At 37.3% G+C, this 22,392-nt stretch overlaps 1 protein-coding gene across 2 annotated transcripts in view; it reads left to right on the top strand.

The window, feature by feature from the left end:
• Window positions 1-219: 219 nt before the first annotated feature.
• ZPLD1 (zona pellucida like domain containing 1) overlaps window positions 220-22,392 on the top strand; it is a 35,022-nt gene continuing 12,849 nt past the window's right edge. The window contains exons 1-5 of one of the 2 annotated variants that reach the window (XM_065061486.1): window positions 220-382; window positions 10,334-10,447; window positions 15,668-15,888; window positions 20,072-20,253; window positions 20,934-21,006. In XM_065061486.1, the coding sequence (XP_064917558.1) occupies window positions 10,342-10,447; window positions 15,668-15,888; window positions 20,072-20,253; window positions 20,934-21,006 (582 nt within the window). In that variant the 5' untranslated portion in view covers window positions 220-382; window positions 10,334-10,341. Of the gene's footprint in view, window positions 383-809; window positions 940-10,333; window positions 10,448-15,667; window positions 15,889-20,071; window positions 20,254-20,933; window positions 21,007-22,392 lie in introns of those variants that run through there. The other variant, XM_065061491.1, reaches the window with a different exon arrangement.

The following is a 22,392-nucleotide window of genomic DNA, read 5'->3' as shown; positions in this document are numbered from 1 at the left end:
ATGACAGAATAATTTCTAGAGGTTGATTGTTTGCCCCACATGGTCCTTTGGAGATCTTCATACAAGTGGTGAGAAGCAGATCAAAAGGCTGCAAGAAAAAAAGAGGCAGAGGATTGAAAAAAACCACCATAAAGATCTCGCTCAGGTTTCAGGTTGATGATGAACAGACTTGTAAAGTATTCTGAGACCTGTCACATTTTCCCATCTAAATCCAAACCTATTTTTAAAAGAATTTTCATAATGAGTGTCTCTTTTACCCCATCCACAAGCTCACGGTATTTTCTGAAAAAGTTCTGCAGGGCAGAGGAGATGAACACTTGATCACATGCAGGAGCACAGGATAGATGGAGTACAGCTGACTCAACACCTACAGGGGATTTGGGTAAGTGCCCACCATGTCAGCCAACTAGAACTTACTAAAGTAGTGGTAAATGTCAGATAATTCGTTACTTTTTAATGAAAATTCTCATTTTTATCACCTGTCAGGCAAATTTAACCTCACTGGAAAATCTCAGTGGTAGTTTGTTGGGGAAGAAGTATGCAGGGAATGGCTAATGAAAACAGGAAGGCAGATCAGCATCCAACTGTAAAAAGAGGTGATTTTTTTTTTTTTCACAACTTAGCTTTTACCTAAAGGTACCCAGGCCAGACTCATGCTATTAATGTGAGGGGAGGAAGGTTACAAACCTGTTGCAGTGCTGAGACTATCAATCCATGTCAAACCCACTCATGTTGCTTTCAGGAGGGAAACAATCCATTGCTTGAAGGAGACAATATTTTCCAACTTGCGGTGTCAGTCAACCTGTTCCCACAATCGTTGCATTGATGGAGGAAAATTTTGATAAGCGAGACTTCTTATCTGACTCCACTGCCATCGAATGACATGGGTTCGCTGATTGGAAATTACATTGTCTCTGGTCACAAAGGTGACTGGACATGGTAATTGCACCACCTTTGTGTTTTTTTTTTTTTAAGTAAAAATAATAACAATATATTCTTGAATGAAGATAGTGGGGATTTGAAATCAAGTCTTTGGTTAAACTGATGAACTGATACAGTCCAAATTGATATAGTTACTGTAATTGCTTTGTGTACTGTGAGAGGAAACTTTATCATGGTCTAAGTGCAGAAGATAGGAGTGTTGGCCCTACTTGCATGCTCTTGATCAAAGAATATTTTTATGAATGCATCATATTTTGTTTTCTTTCAGCTAGGTCTTGAGCAGTACCCCTCAGGCTTGTTTTAGAGATTGGCTTGAAAATTACTTCAAACCTTGTTTTAAATCCAAAATGGCTATAAGAGGGACTTGAGACATAGTGAAAGGAATATCCGTAAATAATATTTTTTATTTCACAATAGAAATAATTATTATTTTTTAAATAGAAATATGGGAACAGTATAAGTGATCTCTTATTTCACAGCATTATGAAATCTGTGGTATTACACCCTTTTTTAGATGAAGATACTAGCAGCATTATTTACTACGAATTTGTTTAACTTCTAAGGAATAGATAAGGCTGTACTGTACTGCAGCAGTATTCTACAACTTTATTGCTTAATTTCTGTTCCTAAAAGTGAGGAAATAGAAATAATCATGATGGCATACACTGTTGCTGCTTTTTGTCAGGGAAGTCTTGTTTTACTGGTAGTTTTTCAAGCTGCAAACAGATGGCTGCAGTATAATCTACTTGCTAGTGACATCAAGCATTATTTACTGAAGGTATATATTTATATTGCTCTCTTCAAAAGTGTAAAAAGAGTAATTAAGTAGAATGATACCGATTTAGATCTTTATCTGCCCATGTGACTGCAGGGCCCTGGGGGAAGGCAATAGGATTGAGAGTTTCTAATCACTACATCAGTGTGTTTGAATCCAGACCATGATTAGAGTCAACTGAAGGCCATTAATGTGCGACCGCTCTTCAGGGGCCTATATCAAATGATTTGATAGTGTCTGTAAATTTTCTAGTTGATGGAACCCCTGTAATGATCAGTAGTCTGAGAAGGAAATCTGGAGACTGAATGTGCGTGTATCGAGAATGCATTTTAGCCTAGGAACAACCTCTTTGTTCCAGGACTTAGGGACACTCTTTGTACATTCCCTGTACAAGGGACTCGACATCGTTGCTGCTTTTGTTTTTCAGTTCAAGATGAACCTGGACTTGCTTTAGTCTCTCAGAGGTTTTCAAATTGCAATGTCTCCTCTGAAAGTGAAATAGGAACACGATGCGAAACACATACAAGAGAGCAAAACTGGCCATTTTTTTCTCAGTATTTGATTAATTAGGCAATGTTTTAAAAATGCCGTAGTAGTGTTCATTACAGATGCTTCTACGTGTAATAGCCAGTCTGTAGTTGAGTCAAATTATATGGGTTTTAATGATTAAAAGGGGGTCTTATTTGTCCAGAACCTCCAAATTTGACTAAAATCTTTCCAGATCACTGCAATAGGATCCAAATCTTATACTGAATTTCCTTTATTATTCTTTTCTTTTCTTTTCTTTTCTTTCTTTTCTTTTCTTTTCTTTTCTTTTCTTTTCTTTTCTTTTCTTTTCTTTTCTTTTCTTTTCTTTTCTTTTCTTTTCTTTTCTTTTCTTTTCTTTTCTTTTCTTTTCTTTTCTTTTCTTTTCTTTTCTTTTCTTTTCTTTTCTTTTCTTTTCTTTTCTTTTCTTTTCTTTTCTTTTCTTTTCTTTTTTCCTCAGGTCTATTGCTGATATAAAAGTTTTTCTAATGTAGCAGACAATAAGAAGAGTATGAAACTGAGAGGACAATTTGTCCAAAATTCTTTAATTCAGATCCAAAGCTTTCACCATAAATCACTTCCTTCAGACCTGTTTTCCTCTCAAATCTGTTCTTACTGATAACATTCTGTGCTTTGTATCTGCGTGAATGTCCTATGGGAAACAGTGGTTAATTCATGCATTTTGGAAGAACAGAATAGAAACATGTCTTTCCTGTGAGGCTCAGGAGATGTGATTTGTGTGCATTTTTATATCTGGAACTTTAACTTGTGTTTTCACGTTTTATTGAGATATCTGTGAACCATGGAGTTGGAAACATAATTTCAAACACAAACTTAAAGTTTTTAAAATATATATCTATTAGATACATATTTAAGTACTTTCATTGCATGATATGATGGACATGATTTGGAAAACACTAGCATTTCTGGAAGAGTTTTAGCAGTATTTTCTGAGAAATGCAGGAAGAAAGATCTAAATATCCTATAGAAGTCAACTTTGTAAAACAGCAAAGCAAGTATTCTCATAATATTTGAAGTAGAAGCCAACCGTTCCATCACTAAGCATAACTACAGTAAAAATAATAGAAAGAGGTGGGGGGAAGATAGCGCATTTGAAGAATATCAGTATTTCACTAGTGGATGGAGGAAAAGTTGGAATAACTCTGATATTTAGCACAGAATAGCAGGTAAACAGGTTGCTCTGCGACTTCAACAGTCTTAAGTGAACGCGTTTAAATAGATCTAGTAAGTCAAGATCTCTGGCTTGTTCAGTTTTTTATGCTTTAATAGCTATTTGCTTAATAGTCTGTCTCATTGGAAGAAGGTATTATGATACTTTGTATAAAGCTATTTGAAATATTTCATATAGTCATGTTCTTAATTGGATCACTGCTTTGCTTTTTACCTTGTAAGTATGCAGTTAACTTAGTTTCTTTCCAGAGCAGATTAAAAAAATCCCAGAGCATCCAACCAACATTGTTGTAACAATGAAGCAAGCACATGAAGTACAATGTTTAAAGTATTATTATGAATGTTTTGAAGTGCTAAAATGTAGGGTTTGTTTGTTTGTTTGTTTGTTTGTTTGTTTGTTTTTGTGTTTTTTTTTTTTCCCCCCCCCAGCTTATTGGCACTATGGTATACCAATTACATTTCCTGAGTCTTGAGGCAGGCAGAAAAACAGGCTCAGCTGGAGCTTTGCCTATCCAAGGCTTGGAGATGAAGCTCCAGCTGGACCTATGTTAGTGGATATATCTTTAAGAACACCTTTTGCTGATTTTATAGGTTGAAGAATACTACATGACTCTAAGGCTTCTATTATTTACCCAGCATACACATTTAATTCTCACTACCAGTAATAAGATTCACAAGAAAAGTACTGAGCTGTGTCTTTGGGAACTAGATCTAGGTTTTCAGCCTCTTGATGTTCAGCAGGATTTAGAACGGTTATTTAGTTTCCATTCATAATCAAGCTATGCATTGCTTCCATATAAATATTTTATATATTTAAATATTTTATGCCATAAATATTATGGCAATTTCAGTTGCCCATGTAGAGTGTTTGTCAAAATTTGAAGTCTTTCAGATTACAGCCTAGTGATTTTTGTGTGGCTTCCTTTTATGGAAAATTGTCTCTTTCTCAGTACCTTTGGCTTTTTTATCCCATGAAAGGGATTGTGGTAAAAAGACTGGAAATAAACCATATTTTTTTTAACTTTAGAATAAAAGCAAAAGCTTTGTATTATTATTATTATTATTATTATTATTATTATTATTATTATTATTATTATCAGAAAATTTGTTCCCCGGTCTCATTTTCCTTGGACGCTGTAGGCACCTCCTTGATTCGAAAAACATCTTGACATTTGAGATTTTGGCTGTGAGTTACTCTTCATCAAGTAAAGCTCCTATTTGGTTCTAGTGGAAATTTGATGCAAGAAAGGCTCCAAGCTTTGACCCAACATTTAATTACACAGTTGATGCAGTATGGAGCTAATCTCTAGGACTCTTGGTTTTAGATCTCAGGAATTGAGTGGAAATATATGACTAGCAAATAGACATGGGTCATTCTGAGACCAAATAATTGATGCTAAGGGCAACTCTATGCCTAACTATATATATATGTGTTTAATGTGTGATCTTTCTTGCATAGTCCACAAATGCTCTTTGAGTTTTGAATAGCTACAAGATAGATTAATTCACCTATTTAAACCAAAACTGTTTTCTAATTTTTGTAGGAGGAAAAAAAAAAATCAGCTGTTCTTGTACATTCTAGGGTGCACTGATTTCTGTTCTTAGTTTTATTATTTCCTCATATGTGTTAAATTATTACATTTGTTGTATTTCTGTGATGTGTGCCCTCAAATACTGTAATTTTGAGAACATTCAGTCTGTTCACAGGTTTAAGTCTGTCATCAGCTTTAGTCCTCTGTTTAGGAAACTATTGACCTTTAAGGTATATATAAATGTGCCTCTGTGTATATGTTTGTCATGTGTATATGGGTGCGTGCATGTCTGCATATATATATTTTTTCAGCTCTGCAGGTTCTGCTTGTTGTCAGAAATGGGACAGCACTATGGAGTCTGAAATAAGGGAAATCTGTAAGAAAATTTGTGTTTCAAAGTCTCAGCAACAAAGATCCACAAGCAGAGGGAAATTTTATACTTGAAATGTGTCTTAAAGTTCTTCACATCTCATGTGCCCTTTATTTCTGTGACAATCCCTTTGAAAAAAGGGAATTAACACCATTTGTAGGCTTGTCTTCAAACAGATACTGTAAAGATCCAAGTCCTATTTAATCTGCATCAGAAGAGCGAAGGAGATAAAGAAGTGGAAGGCAATTGTGTAAATGTGATCTGGATAATTTGTTACAACAGGATGTACAAGCTAAAAGAGAAAGTTCCACTGAAGAACTTGAGGTAGAGAGGTATTCTATTTTTATCCACTGGGTTACTTTTAACTAACAGCAAATTAATCTAGCACTTGTCTCGAAGCAAAGCAGTTCTGGAAGACCTGACAGCCATACAGTTAACACACGTCACAACTATTCACAACTTGAATGCAGATGCTGAAGCAAGCATGGCAGTAAGACAAATGTAAACCAAAAAGGCAAGGAACTATCTTTATCATGAGATGACTGAGAAGTATGCATTGAACTATATAATGACAATTTTTAAATATTTTTAAAAGTAAAAGTAGTAATTTTTCTATTCCATTACTTGTAGACACCTAATGTACAACACTAAAGAACATTTAGGCAGTTACTAGATATGTATGAAAACACTTATAAATGTTCCACCAGCTTTATTATATGCTTATCACATCTATAATTTTCTTCAGATAAGTTTTTATTATTACTATTAACAATTTTTTTGAGACTTATCCAGTCAAAAGACATAAAGATCACCATATTATTTTGCAGTACTGCCACACCATGTGAAAGAAAAATAGTGAACAAGCGGTAGATTATAGGATGTTCTCATAAAATACAACATGAATATGTGACATAAGTAATATGCTCAGAAGTCAGAAATAGCTCACATATGAGTTTCAATAAAAATGTAGGGCTGAATCGGTGAATACTGTTCACAATGGAAATTTAAGATCTTTTTAGAGAGCATGGGTGAAGAAGAGAAATTAATCTTGGGTGTTAAGAGAGGAAAGAAGAGGGAATCTAGATAGGTCAAAGGATTGCTTCTCCATGAAACTATATTCCTAAGTTGACTCAGAAAGGCTTTTGTTTAAATCATAAACATATTTTCTTTGAAATTTTATGTGGGTTTTCTGACATGATGGAGTTTATGAAAGCAGGGAAAACCGCTTTGTAAAATGGTGACAATTAAATTGAAGACTGCATGTTTCAACTCTTCCCTCAGTGTACTCTTCAATGTTATGCAACACAGAACAGTAAGACCTGCAGTTGTGACTCAGTGCCAAATATAAAGACAGCTCTTGTTCAGCTGAGATTCATACCCTGACTGTTTCAGGATTCTGGAAGTTTAATTTTATTACATTGAAACCTGGATATGTTGGGCTGTTTTTCCTTTGAACTGACTGTTTTAGAAATCTATGTGAACCATGGTCTCTGAAATGATTTAATTAACCAAGTTTGGTAGGTCTTTAAATCCTTGACTGTCTCTTTATCTATACCTGGCCTCTTTTGTTCTAGTCATGCTTGAGGTAGTTGTCATGTGAATTTATTTTTGTGTTAATGGAACTCCTACATGAGGGTTTTCTACCTCCACCTCCAGGTCAAGGGAAAGAATGTTTCCTTTGCTAAATAGAAAGTGCCAGACCCTGTTTGGAAGAGATCCTTAGGTGGATGGGTAGCGGCAGAAACCCTTAGAAGTAAAATTATTTAGGTGACCGTTACAGGATTTTTTGAGGTGATCTGGACTGGTCAGTAACATAAACATTAAAAGATCATTGAAGTTGCTTAACAGAAAAAGCTGGAGTTGAGGTCTAACAAACACAGACAAGAACTCTGGGTGCATCAGTGAAACCTGGTACTGGTTTGTCAGTTAAGAGTTTTGTAGATAGAAAGGATCACATTTCCCTTGCAGTGTTTGTTGGCATCTTCGGAATCATGAAAGTCTTCTTAACAGCCAAAAATGTATGCTACTAGACCAAAGAAGCAGGTGGTGTTTTTTTGTTTGTTTGGGTTTTGTTTTGTTCATTTGTTCATTTTGTTTGTTTGTTTGTTTTGATTTTTTTTTAAACCACCAAGAGCTCTATTCCTTGATAAAGGCTTAAAGAATTGCATACTAAGTAGAAGAAAAAAGGTGAACATATTCCACGTGAATTTGGTGACTCCTGGATTATAAATCACCCTATTCCTGACACTTGCATATCACATTCCTTTTTTTGTATGTGGAATTATCATTTCATATTCATGTACAGGCAATAAGATGATGATGTTTCTGCTGCTATTTTGATAAAACTTTTATGGTTTCTTCTTTAATTGGATGAAATGCTCAGCAGTATCAGTATTGTACAAATATTTTGGTTATGATGCCTTATTACATTTGGGGGACTGAAGTTTTATAAATTTCTGTTGAGAAATAAATTGCTAGAGGCCTTTTAGAACAGGCTGGAAAAGCAGGGATGGCTGCCTCGATTCTTACTGGGGTGGGCAGATAAGTGAGGTTGGCCTTTCATGGTGCTTTCTAGCTGTGCAGTTCTCTCTAGAAATGAAAAATAATGCACGTTCCTAACTCATTTAACTGAAATCAGCAGTAGTCAGCTCAGTTGGTGATGTGGATCTGCATGTTGATCCATATGCAGATGAGACAATAGCCAGAAAACAAGTAGGACGTTATCGGTTGTGTTAAAATCTGACTTGTTCTGAATACAGCGAGAGAACTAATGCTATAAATACTTAATGTCTTAATTCAGCTTTGCTCCTTAGCAATCACCTCTCCTTCCTCTGAAACACAGCAGCAGAACTTAAGTTTAATAATTAAAATTTTAGAATTTATTTAAGTTCTGCTTTTCATCTAAAATAATAGCTACAGCTTTGTCAGTGTAATCTTTCATTAAATTATTTTCAAACAGTTTTGGTGTTCGTTTTTGTTTTTGTTGTTTTGTTAGATTTTTTCTTTTTTTTTTTTTTTTTGGTAGCAAAAAAATATTGTGGGAGTTAGAAAGTTGAAGTAAGATTTAGATCTTGGTAAATTGCCCTTGATTCATAACATTGTAAGGGACATCAGAAACCAACTCATATACAACAGAACAGTCATAGCCACTTTATTGATGGAACTGTGGTACAAGCAGAGGTAAGGCTTCAGTACACTGGAGAAATGCCAATTTTCCAAAGGAAAAAATATATCTTTCAAAATAAAGTATGAATTTTCATAGTAAACAACACACTGCCTTATTTCTGCATCTGAAAGTAATGGAGAGGTTGAGGAGATCATGAAAATAGAGAGGTTTCATAGCAACCCAGTTTGCAATTTTATTTTCTCTCCAATTTTTTTCGCAATTCTTGATCAGCATTAGCTACAAGTGCTGTCAACCTCCACATGAATCTAATGGAAAGGGAGTAGAGGGTCAGAGAGTGCTTTCATTTAGAGTTATGTATTTACCTGAAACTAAAAGGAGGTTGCATTGTTGCTCTAGGTCACACTTTGAGGAGGTTGTGAAGAACTTGCGAGCAAAACTTCTTTTGGATATGATAGCAAGAGTTATTATACCTGACTGACAAAACATGCATGCTTAGCAGGAAGCTGGTGTTTCAGTTCTCCGTTTTTATTCTGTTTACTTCAGAATTACACGGGAATGAATGGCTGTACATTTGGACAGCCTTTTGACCTTATTTAGTAGAGTTTGGCTCAGTGCTTTGTTGTATAACGGTTTGTTTGCTGACAAGGAGTACTTGGCAGTGTCTCCTGTGGGTCTGTCTTTCAATGCAGGGCTTTACATCCCAGGTTTGTGTGCTCTGTGAGCCTGGCTTGAAAACTAGTGGAATTAATTTGCGCACACTTTAGCTCAAAGCACTGTGTAGCCATGAAAGATCCAGTTAAGAGTGAGGGTTTGTCTCAAAAGTCTTCTCCGTGTGCTGGTGCCAGCTCTTCTCAGCGATGCATGACAACCACTTGCTATGCCAAATATGGTGTCATTTAGGTGTGCTCTGTCTATGGAGTTTACAGATGTTCCTTGATGTCCATTTTGAGAAAGGTGATGGTCAGCATCTCTGTTTCCACAGTCTTAGAGAAAGCAAACCTCCTAAATCTTAAGAATTGCTTGGTTTCCATCTAGACAAATGGACAGTATTTCAGTGTTTGAGGTCCGCATCAGCAGATATGTTTTATAGGATTGTGAAATCTTATTAAAAAAATAGTGACACTTGGATTCATGGACAACAATCTCAATATTTTTGGGATATTTTTGAAAAAAACATGGATCAGATATTTTTTTGGATGTGCTAAATACCACAGGTATTACACCTTGGATTTTTCGTCCCCAGAGGAATAATTACTCAAGATGCTAGAAATTCACGTGTTCTGATCTCCTGGTCTGGTTGCCACGTATAATTCAAGTAGATGGAAGTGTCTGTGCTAAGTTTGTATGTGAGCTCAATGCAATTGCATGTATGCTTCAAAGAACAAATTTTTGGCAAATAGATATCAACAGATTTTTGCTCTAGGACCTTGAGTCTGAGAGTTGCTCAGCAAGCCATTTATCTGTATGGTTTTCAAGGACTTGGCTTAAGTAAAAGCTGTTCTTCTAGTATGTCTTCCTCAAAGAATTTTTACACAGAAATGTCAAAAAGTTCCTGGAGTTTAAATATTTAAACAATCCTAATCTATCACTATATTTTTAGGGATTTTTTTCCTTTTTTTTCATATCTTGCTTGAGTACCTTTCTTTTGTCACAAGTTTTGATTAAAAGCTGCAGAAGTTAATAGAAATTACACTCAGAAGTAGAGAAATGGGTCCTGCTGCCTGTGGCCTCTTTCACATAAGCTTGTGAGCTTTATCCCCCTCCCAATTCCTTTGCTGGAGACCATCACCTCCTGAGTGGTTAAATGTCTGCAGTAAGCATCTTTAATGCAATGAACAGATGTGTGTAATAACCACCTAATGTTTTGCTAGGTTTTGCAATGGAACAGGTATGGTTACTGCTCCTGCTGACGATTAAAGTGCTTTCAGTGACTGCTCAGTTCAATGGATACAACTGTGATGCTAACCTCCATAGCAGGTTTCCTGGTAAGTGTTTAATAGACATCTTTTTCTAATGGCTTCTTTATTGTCTTGGTTCAAAGCAGTGCTTATTTTTAAATACAGAGCTTTAAATCTGTCTGAAGCCTGTGGGCAGGACTCCACATTGGGTTTTAACTATCTTGGTGACAATGAAACTCCTCTAATATTGTGCTTTACTTTCTTTTTAATTGAACAACGGGTCAAATTCAGCCTAGTAGGAATGAATACAACTTCCCTCCTTCCACTGGGGTTTGACCTGCTTTTGCCAGAGCTCTATCCTGCCCAAGAAGGTCACCAGAGGTTGTGTTGTTGGAAGTGTTCTCTATAGATTTAAGAGTCTGAAACTTCTAACTAGATTTTCTTCCATGTTTTATCTGGATAAGAGAATATAATTATGTCCTTTTAGTTACATAAATATCTGTCTATCTTTGGGCAAAATGAAGTCAATGGCAAAATTAAGTGTCTTATTTCAACATTAAGTGCTTAGTTAGGAACTGGTGAAGCCGTGTGATGTACCTATGTATGACATATACTCATGCCTCTGGGAAAGTGGGAATTAAGTCGTTTTGGGGACATCAGATATCTGGAGCTGTTAACACAATGAGAAATAGAAATGGAATTTCAGTCTTAATGACATGTGTATCAGGGTTTACTCAGCTAAAGAACGTTTTTAGTCTCTGTTACATTGCATATACTTCTTGCCTCAGTTATTTCTTGGGCAGAATAATAATAATTCAAAAAGCTGTGAATACTAGCTCATTCACATCTTGTGTTTCTGAGGTAGCAATCAAATTGAACCACATAGTGATGAACTCTAGTATTACACTGTGATACCTTCCAGTCTTGTTGATTTCTGAATAATAATAGTTTTGATTTTTTTCAGGAAGAATCTGCTCTTTCATTAACTTAAGTCAGCAGAAAGTCTACAGTCTGTTTATTGTTTTCTGTGTTACTTTAAAGTGCTTTGTTGACATAAAGACTAACACTGGGATTCATTCTTGTTCACTTAATAGGTGTGAATATTAGAAGTAGATAAATAAGACATGCAAAGAAGAATATGTTGTCTTCATCCCTGACAAAATCACTGTTTATCTGAGTATTTAACAAAGTACTTCTCTATTTCTCTTCTTAAGTAAAAACTTTACAGGCTTGCCTCAAATGTGTGGGTGAATTGTGCCCATTTGCCTCAGATCTACCTTCCTCATGTTAGTGTTTTTCTGTTTCAGGCTTCTTGAGAGGATTGCAAGAGCTAGAGGGAAGTTTAGATTCCTCTTTCTGTCCTTTTAAAGTATTTATCTGGTCATTTTTTGCGCCAGCCTTGTGCCAAGGTTTTATATATGCAATGTGATACTCATTAATTGAATCGAGCTCTTATTGTGGGTATTTAGGGGCCACTTGCAGTTCTGCCTCTTGAAAAAGGGTCATATCAGATTCCATGTTTGCCCAGTCTCAGGGATTTGGGAGAAAATCTGCTCAGCTTACAAGTAAACAGAATTTTTTTTTTTTAAGTAAATGCTAATCACCCTGCACTTCCTGTAAGAGCTGAAAGTTGAGTCCTGCTCTTTCTTGTTTGTGATCTCAGGCAGCAAAGATTCAAAGGTTGGAATTTAATCAACAGCCTTAGTGCTGATTCTGAGAACTAGGAAAGAAAAATAATTCTACTTGTTAGCTGTGCATTTGAGATAGAGGTAAAACTCAGAAAACCCTTTTGTCCCAAAATTTGACAGGTGTTATTTTCGGTACACAGAAAAGGACTGCTATGAAATGGGCTGGGGCTAATGGAGCTGAGTGAGGCTGCTGGAGCTCTGCTTTCAGGGTTCAAGAACCCCAGAAGATGGCTGAGAGAGCCTCTGTGGGGTAACAGGGTTGCTGTTGCTACGCTTCTCCAGGCTGCTCAGCCCAGGCTGTGGTTTTGAGGATGCTGGCCCAGCTGCCTCCAGAATTCAAATGTAAGGGGAGTGGTGAGAGAGAGGTCAAAAAGGAGAACATTTCAAAACAAACATCCATCGGGCTTAGATACTGCTCACAAGGCCTGATTGTGGATAGGACTTTCTTCCTGTTCCTGATTTGTTCCACATGAGAAGTCTTCATTGTTGTCAGCTGAAAGCCCAAACGTGGGGTGAGAATGGACTTTCTTGCTGAGGTCTGTGGTGTGCAGATATGAGAGAAACCATTGGGATTTGAAGTTGCCTGCTCTTTTTCTTTCAATGCTGTGGAGAACAGAAGTTGTTTTCAGCAAAGATGAGAAATTAAGCCTTCCTAAAGGAACCTTGGAGCTCATCCATTTTTCATTTGTTTGTGTTTTTATCATTCATTGCTTAGGTGACTCTTGCATAGTGACAGTGCTGCAAGAATAGGATGATAAATAATCAGGCAGGACTTTTGTTTCTGCAGTTCTTGGGTTTGTTTTAGTGTGTAAGTATGCAGTAGTCAGCAGGAATGAAGAAAAAAACCACCCTATATGGTAGATAGAAAATTCTATAATGTTTTATACCAAAAGCAAGATGTGTTCTAGACAGTATGTAATAAGGTCAGGTCCTGCTGTCCCTCAGAGAGTTGCCTGGAGAAAAAAGCTTTAGTTCTGCATTGCAAGAAAGAAAGCTTCTGGAAGGCTTTTGGGGGATGGAGCCATCTCCAGGTGGGAAAAGCACAATTTTGGTTCAGGGAGCTCTTGCTGTAAGTACATACTGAAAACTTAGTAGAAGACAAGAAAATACTGCAGCTTTTTCACATACACTATGCACTTTAATTCAGCTTCAAAGCAGTGATTTGATCAAAGAGGAGGCTCATACAGAGAAGCTGCTTTTGAATGATAAATGTCTTTGCATACCTCTTCTGGTGGAATTATTTTTGTCAACTGTGTTCTGTGGCAAACTCGTGCCCTCTACAGGTTTTTTGCTGCCTGCTCTGGGGCAAATCTTGGCAATGTGTGGAAGGCTACCAGAGCAGAAATGAGCAGTGGAGCTGTCAGCATTTGGCTTGTGGTGCCATGGGTCTGTCCTTTATTCAAGATGGTCCCTGTTACTGTACTATCTATGTACCTCTTGAGCTTTACTTTGTTTTGCATGTGACGCTCCTATGAGTCCTGTTGACTAGAGATAGTTTGTGTGATTTGAGTCAGAAAAAGGCCAAGTGCTTTGCCTCTATGGAAACCCTGTGGCAAAGAAGTAATCATATTTAAGGCCCCATCAGCTGGGTGACCTAACCTTCAAACCATCAGTCCTCTCTTACTCAGTAAACCAGGAATGCAGGAATGCAAACATTTTTTTGTTTAAACTTATACATATATAGGAATGATATTTTAACCTCTCTAAATTCACAAGAAATTAGCTAGAGCTAGATATTTAGCATCTAAAGGAGCATTAGGTCTGTTTGCACCTGGTTTCAGATGAATATCTGAACAAATAATGTTTTAATTCCAGAATGGACTAATTTGGCAACAGTACTTTCTTGTAAAGTAGTGGGCAGAAAAGATTCAGTCTGGAAAGGTCATTTATCCTCCTGTATAGCACAAAGGTTTTTTTTGTACTGTATGGTCTCATTTACCTTTGTGTCAAATGAGAATTTTGCAAGTAGTAATGGTACCTTAACAGATAGAGTAATATCTTGCTTTTTAAAAGGCTCGAAGGGAGTTATAAAATTAATGGAACTGCTTTATGTTACATCCTGAAATTTGTTGCAATCTGACTGTTTGTGCATTGGTCCAAATAAGTGTAGAGACACAGTTTGCCGTTTGCCTTTTTGTACCTTTCCCTCTACCTCAGTACATCAATTAAATGGATCATAACAGTTCTCAAGTAGTGAATACAAAGGCATGCTTTTTCTTGATTTTTGCATGTTATGTTAGTGGAATTATGTATATGTATGAACCAGGAGAATTTCATGCCAAATCACTTCAGTTCCTGTTTTGCCTCCAATACCTTTCTGCCCAAATTTACACCCTGTACATAACATTTATCACCACATTAGCTCAGGACAGAGTTTTGTCTGTTATTTCCTGTGCTTGATTGTTTTGGCTTTAAATCCACCATTAAAGCTGTCTATATTAAACTACTTGTGCTCCTGTACCATGGGGAAAGAGCTAGTTCATTATAATGGAGATTTTATTTCCTCTCTGTTGTGACAATGCAGTGGAACAATTCGTTTCAGCAGGTTTAATGGTATAGTATTGACTGAAGTCCTTCTGCAGTTTTTAGTAGCACTTAATCTTTAAATAGATGTAATAAATGAGTTATTATATAAAGGAGTAATGTCTGTGTTTACCACAATGCAGTATGTCTTTTTGTAAATCACTAGGGGAAAAAAAGCAGTCCCCCAATTGTCTGCAGGCACACAAGACCTTATAGAAAAGCTATGTTACAGCTCTAAAGCAAAACAAACTGTTGCTTGTGCCTACATCCTTACTTGATGCTTTTCTGTTCAAGTACATAAAAATCTTCAGAACTTTTGAATAAAAGGTCAAATTAATCCAAAAAGAGTTTTTTTTTTTTTGCTGTTGTTCAAAAATTGATCACTTGTAACAATTGCTGTTTTCTAGGTCTTTTATATTGTCATAATGTAAAGAATGAAAGATTGCAAGATGCTTTGCAGTATCGATCATTGTCTTTCAAGAGCCAACTGATTTTTCATTACAGCTAAAGTTGATAGTTCTTGAAAAAAAACCCAGCTTTAAAGATAACATAATAAATTGCACTGGTATGCTGTTGATTGTACTTCAAAGTCTGCACAACCTGAGACTGCAGTCTCATACAAAGTAGACTCCAGACAGGCTCAGACAAACACACTTGACTTCCATGCCAGAGTGGGCTGAAAGGCAGAGCTTGGCCTCCTGAATTTTTCAAAATTACTGGAAATTTCTATTTCAGAAAGGGGCTATTTAATCAGACTCCAAATGTTTAACCACTTGTTTTTTTTTCCACACCCTCGCAGTGCTTCAGTTTATGATGTGCTACTGAATGATTTGCTGGGGAATTTTGGAATAATGGTTTTGTGGGAGACTATGTTATGATATTAGCTCTTGTCTTGTCTTTAGTGAAGCTGTAGAGTCAAATCTGTTCTTCAGAATAATGCAATTCTGACCTTTACATTCCAATATTTTGCTGAGACTGGGTTCTAAAAATTTATTTAATCATAAGTTACAATACTAGAGTAACTGCTACAATAATTATATGGAGATTAGTTAAAATACATCTTCTTACAGTGTCTTTCCCTGTATTTTTCTTGCAGCTGAACGAGATATCAATGTTTTCTGTGGAGTACAGACAATTACTATGAAGATAAATTTTTGCACAGTTCTTTTCTCTGGTTATTCTGAGACAGATCTGGCACTGAATGGGAAACATGGGGATGCCCACTGCAGGGGTTTCATCAATAACAACACCTTTCCAGCAGTGGTCATTTTCATCATCAATCTGAGTACTTTGGAATCCTGTGGAAACACTTTAGTGGTAAGACATGGTCAAAGTGAAATTGTAGCATGGCTGTTTATGCATAGCATCAAGTGAATGACCTTGACAGTGTTATTTCTTTTACAGATAATGTTTACATTGTCTTGCCCAGCTAAAAATATATTCCATTCATCAAAGAAAACCAGAGAAAGTTGGTAATTTATAACCTTGATTACTAACGAGAAAATGTGGTGGGCCACACATTTGTTCTCTGATTAGAAAGTGTATTTTTGATTTTACTCTATTTTCAGTGGAAAAAGTAGATTTTTTCCAAGACATTTTTAAAACTCTTGCTGAATACGCCTTCAATTTTGCTGAAACTTTTAAAATACCCACTTGGAAAATGAAAGTAAAATATTTTAATAGTGGGCTAGACAGATGAGACTTATAGTCTGGGTACCTACTTCTGTGGTCTGATATGAGAGAGGCTTGCTGACTGATTGACTGATCTTGTGTGTTCTGTGATAAGGCTGAACGTCTTTGGGGGAGACAGTCTGGGCAGAGGGCCCAACCCACACCAGACACCTCTGCTAGCAGCGCCTTGAAGTCTCGCAGTCAAAGCTCAATATGTAACTGCCTGGCAACAAACTGAAGTTTTCAAGCAAGTTTTGAAAGTTTGACATACAAAAAAAGGGCTATCTAACCTATGTGCTCAATTCATGCTAAAATGTCAATATGTGGGACCGAAGTTCAGATTTGCATTTTCAGCTCTGATTTCTTAGTGTGCAGCCACTCTCTGCTGTGGTGTTTTGCCTGGTTACATGACTTCAGTGTCTACATTTTATGTTGTTGTTCCACATATGGATAACGCACATCTTTGTAGAGCTGATGACTAAATTTGATCCTCAGCTGCAGGTGAGATTTTGGAGGTAGAATCTGATCCAGAAGCTGACTTTGAAATCTGTTTTGTACCAGTACAATTTCATTTTCTTCAGTGAAAGTATCTCACTCTGAATGGAGCGAGAGGGGCAGGTCAGGACTCAAACTTCCTAAACTAAGGGAGAAGAGAGTTGTACAGTTTGTGCGTATATCACACTGTACAAGCAGTGGTGACTTGTATCAATGGATCTATGGGTAACTTACAAAAACAATTATAAAAAAGTATTATTTTTAAGGTTTATATTATATCTGTAATTCATACATGCACTTGATGATACCTGCCAGTTTTTATAACAAACTCTGTTTTCTGTTGCTAATAACTTTGCAAAACTGGGCTGAAATGTTCAATGTGCTCTATGACCTATTTGTCTCAGGCTGAGTTTTGTTTTAAAAGTTCAGAAAAGCCAGTTCAGCAACTTCAAGATTCTCTTTTCCTGTTTTGCCTGAAAAGCTGTAGCACTTCCATGACACGCAGTAGAGGAAACTGCCAGGAAGCAACTTTTTCTTGTTCCTGTGGTGTTGTTCACACTGTAAATTCCCTGAACTTGCTATTTGATTATAATTTTAAGAGCAAATGCAAATAATTGGGGCTCCCTGTGAAGCTCCCCACAAGGTTGTCCAGGATACAAACATAAGGTAGCAGCTGCTAAAATTATAACCAAATATTCCTCCTATCCTCTCTCAGTTTATGCATGCTGTGCAACAAAGTGGATAAAGGAGCATGGAGCATTTCTTATCATGTTCCCCACACTTGAGTAGTACAATTCCATGCATGTCTTGGCTGTGTTTCACAGCAAAGACCTTCAAACCCATTTGCAATAAAAGTAAAGACGACAATTCTGGCAGAACTCAGGTAAAACCCAGGTCTGTCTGTGGTATGGCAGACACTACTTTTTATTTTTCGGGGTGGGATGGTAGTAGCCCTTAGTGCTCTAGTCTGTGTTTTTTAGGCAAGGAATAGATAGTATGAAATTTGACTTTCATAACTTTCCTGCCATTTAGCAAATGTCTAGGTATACTATTGGGAAAGTGCATGGCTGTATCTGTCTTGTAGCTGTTTTTTCTGTAGTCAAAAAAAATCAAAATACCTGCTGGGTATCCTGTGCTATTCAGTGCAAAATCTTACAACTTGTGCACCTCAGATGATTCTTCCATAGTGAAATGTTTTAAGAAATTGTGTATTCTAAAGCTAATGAAAGCATCTGTTTTGCTAATACTGTTATACAAAATAACTGCAATGGTGGAAGTCCAGTGACAAGTTAATTTGACTTATTGTGTATGTGCGTACTCAGAAAGTGATTTGTGGCACTTATCTGCTGTTTTCAAACTTATTCAGATCAGTAGCTACAGATGGAGTGAGGCTGGGCTGCTACCAGGGAATGTAACAAGGTGGATGGATGATGGCAGAGCTGTGGATGTGGTCTACCTCGACTTCAGCAAAGCGTTTGACACAGTCTCCCATAGCATCCTAGTGGCTAAGTTGAGGAGGTGTGGTCTGGACAATAGAGTAGTGAGGTGGATTGCAAACTGGCTTAAGGAGAGAGGCCAGAGAGTGGTAGTCAATGGTGCAGAGTTTAGTTGGAGGCCAGTATCTAGTGGAGTACCTCAGGGGTCAGTATTGGGGCCAGTATTATTCAATATATTCATTAACGATTTAGACGAGGGAATAGAGTGTACTATCAGCAAGTTTGCTGATGACACTAAGCTGGGAGGAGTGGCTGACACGCCAGAAGGCTGTGCTGCCATCCAGCGGGACCTGGACAGGCTGGAGAGTTGGACGGGGAATAACCTGATGAAATTTAACAAGGGAAGGTGTAGAGTCCTGCATCTGGGCAGGAACAACCCCAGGTTCCAGTATAGGTTGGGAAATTACATATTAGAGAGCAGTGTAGGGGAAAGGGACCTGGGGGTCCTGGTGGACAACAGGATGACCATGAGCCAGCACTGTGCCCTTGTGGCCAGGAAGGCCAGTGGCATCCTGGGGTGTATTAGAAGGGGGGTGGTTAGTAGATCAAGAGAGGTCCTCCTTCTCCTCTACTCCGTCCTGGTGAGACCACATCTGGAATATTGTGTACAGTTCTGAGCCCCTCAGTTCAAGAAGGACAGGGAACTGCTGGAGAGGGTCCAGCATAGGGCAACAAAGATGATTAAGGGAGTGGAGCATCTCCCTTATGAAGAAAGGCTGAGGGAGCTGGGTCTCTTTAGTTTGGAGAAGGGGAGACTAAGGGGTGACCTTATTAATGTTTATAAATACATAAAGGGTGAGTGCCACGAGGATGGAGCCAGGCTCTTCTCAGTGACAAACAATGACAGGACAAGGGGTGATGGGATCAAGCTGGAACACAAGAGGTTCCACTTAAATTTGAGAAAAAACTTCTTCTCAGTGAGGGTGACAGAACACTGAACAGGCTGTCCAGGGAGGCTGTGGAGTCTCCGTCGCTGGAGACATTCAAAACCCGCCTGGACATGTTCCTGTGCGACCTCACCTGGGCGTTCCTGCTCCAGCAGGGGGATTTGACTAGATGGTCTTTTGAGGTCCCTTCCAATCCCAAACATACTGTGATACTGTGAAGGGTGTCTTCCACTTTCCTGGAGAGCTGCATGTTACTGGTAGCTCTGCACACTCTATCAGCCTGGGCAGTGCAAGGTAGCATGTGTCCAGGGACTGAATTAAGGTTGCACTGGCATAAAGTTTGAATTGCTTTTCAGGTCTTGCATTTCTGACAGTGTTTCTTTGCACATAGTTTATAATCTAGATTTAGAGATGTGTAATGTAAAATGACACAACCACAGATTCCAAGTTCAGCGATTTGGCTGATAAAGTACATTGATTTTAATATGTCAAAAGCAAAGCTCAAGAGTGACAGAGTTGTTTCTGTGAATAAAACTGCTTATGTATTGACATTCATTATTTCATATGCAAGCTCATTTTAAGCTAATAATTTTTAAATGTAATAGAAAAGTTCCTTCAGTTTTTCCTGGTAAGTTACATGAATTAGCTGGGAATGCTCAGAAAGAAAAAGTATCTACAAAAAAAATACTTAGAGGTTTCATAATTTTTTTTTCAAATGTTGTTCAAGTTTGTGTTTTAAGAACAGGGATATCACTTGTGAACTGTATGTGTGTGAATATGGGGAGGTGAAAAATGGAACACATGGAACTTGTTACTAAATTAATTTCACTTTTGAAGCATTTCCTGAAGATATCTCTTGGTAAATTATGGGTTAAAGCATCGGTGTCCATAGGTATCTTTTGTTCCATAGTTAACTTTCTGATAATAGTTGTTTTCTGTCTCCCTCAATAGGTATCCTCAGCTCGTGGTATTAATGCTTACGGAAATACCTCAGTGGTGCAGATAGGTAATGTTTCAGGCTATATTGATACTCCAGACCCACCAACAATTATCAGCTACCTGCCTGGGCTTCTGTACAAATTTAGCTGTAGCTATCCACTGGAGTACTTGGTTAACAATACTCAGCTTGCTTCGTAAGTGTGCTTTTCGTTCCTACATGTTTCATTCCCATGTTTGTGTAAGCCCATATAAAAATGTCTATATGCAATGTATGCCTAAATATATGTGCCATAGCAGTGTTGTCAACATAGTGGTTTTTAGCTGCACAAGAGAAAAAGGAAGGCAAAAAAGCACTGAAAGAAGAGGTGATGCAAATTAAAAGAAAATTCTGTAGCATCATTTTATGAAATAACATAATTTTTGAAGAGCTGCCTTTATGAAGAGTGCCTTAGATACTGTAAAACTTCCCTTGAAATTCAAGTGTTCTGGGGACAAAATGGTAGCAGCAAAAAAATGGGAATTCTTTATGAAATAATTTTTAATCATGTAAATATAGTGTGCAAGAGAAAATATTTCCATGAGTAAACCTTGTATATCATGAAAAGTGGGTTCCTTTTTGTCACTTTGCCTCTCTGCTAATTATTTTTCTGATTCATGTTTTCAACAGTATCCATTACTTTCTGCATAGTTAAGGTTCTGTCAGTCTTTCCACTACAAATTCCTGTTTCTGAAGTTTATAACCCAAATGCATAAATTATCTCCTTGTGATATATCTCGTTGTGGTTTTTAATGAAAAAAACCCATTAAAGTATATAAACACAAAAATAAGATAATCTTTCTTCATGATGTTTTTTGGTTTCTGGTTCTGTTGTAGGTCATCAGCTGCTATTTCTGTGAGAGAGAACAATGGTACATTTATCAGCACTTTGCATTTGTTACTTTACAACGTGAGTATAAAACACAGTAGCATGACCTGGACTAAATTAATCTCTGCACTATGTAGGTACAAGCTGGATTAGCAGAGCAAAGTATAGAAACATCTTCACTACTTGCTATTCCCTTCCCACTCCTCCTGTGAATGGGGCACCTTTCACCTCTACCTTCCTTTGTCCTTTTTGTTTGTATGTACCTGTTGTCTTGTTTTTATGTGGCTGGTCTTTGAGGACACACAGTCTTTTTCTCCTGTATTTATACAGTTCCTCAGTTTACAGCTCTGGCTTTCAGGTTGTAGTGCTACATGACTCATCAGTTGTAGCAATAGTAATCATTCTCCAGAGGGCATGCTTGTGTTTGCATTAATGATGTTTATGTGTGTGTATGTGTATAGGTACATTGTACAGATACAGAGAGTACTCTGTAGAATTCTGTAAAAATATTCCAGACCTGTTACCTCAGCAATGAACGGTAACACTTTTGCCAAAGTATTTTTATGTTCAAGCATCATCAGAGTGTTTTGATCATCTGTAACTGTAATGAGGGATGTAGGATTTCTTCCAAATCCATAGCTCACTGCACTTGTTGCCTCATTGTGCGGACTTTCAAGATATTAAGGGTTAATAATTTTAACAGCTTTCAACTAACTCTTCTTCCATACCTCTTACATAACTTAACTTGAATATGCATTATTATAAAAGCTTTTACTATGTAAGTATGGATGGTGACAGTAAAATATGAAAAATGCACGGACCTCTGCTTAGCATTAATCCCTGAAATTATATTTTTGTGTTGATTAAAAATTTTATTCATACATTTTAAATACCTTATTTAAATATCAATTTTTCAATCTATCAAGCAACATTTTTGTAAATTATGAACCTGATTCTTTTATGTTATTATTCATGCCATCGTGATGCTGTGTTATAATTGATGCAACTGATTTAAAAGTCAATGCTTTATGCTTTGAACATAATGAGCTATAAATATTGTAACAGGACGTTTTCCAAAGGCATGCTTAAAAAAAGTGCTGTTTGTTTGACAGAGCAGAGCTCCAAATAACCTATGATCTGTTAAAATGAAGATTATTCTTCTCTCATTTTTAAATAAACCTGTAACCAAAAGGATGGGGTAGGGTGAGGGGTAGCCAGATTTCTCAGTCAGGACAAGCATTGACTACCACATGTTTGCTGCCTCTTGGGGAACAGTTCTGCACAGAGTCAGGTGGAAGTGCTATTGATGCTTGTGCTGAGCACTTGTTTTCCCTCAAACACCACATACTAAGATGAGCTTTCATCCTCCCTACCCCAGTGAGTTTACAAGTCAACCATGAGCAGTGATGTCCCTGTTGGAGAGTCCTGGTTTTGGTGGGGGTCTGGGGACCTTTTGGTATTGGCAAG

The sequence above is a fragment of the Columba livia genome, chromosome 1, assembly GCF_036013475.1.
Source record: "Columba livia isolate bColLiv1 breed racing homer chromosome 1, bColLiv1.pat.W.v2, whole genome shotgun sequence".
NCBI lineage: Eukaryota > Metazoa > Chordata > Aves > Columbiformes > Columbidae > Columba > Columba livia.
Note: the sequence above shows the minus strand (reverse complement) of the source record. Positions and strands in the feature narration are given on the sequence as shown.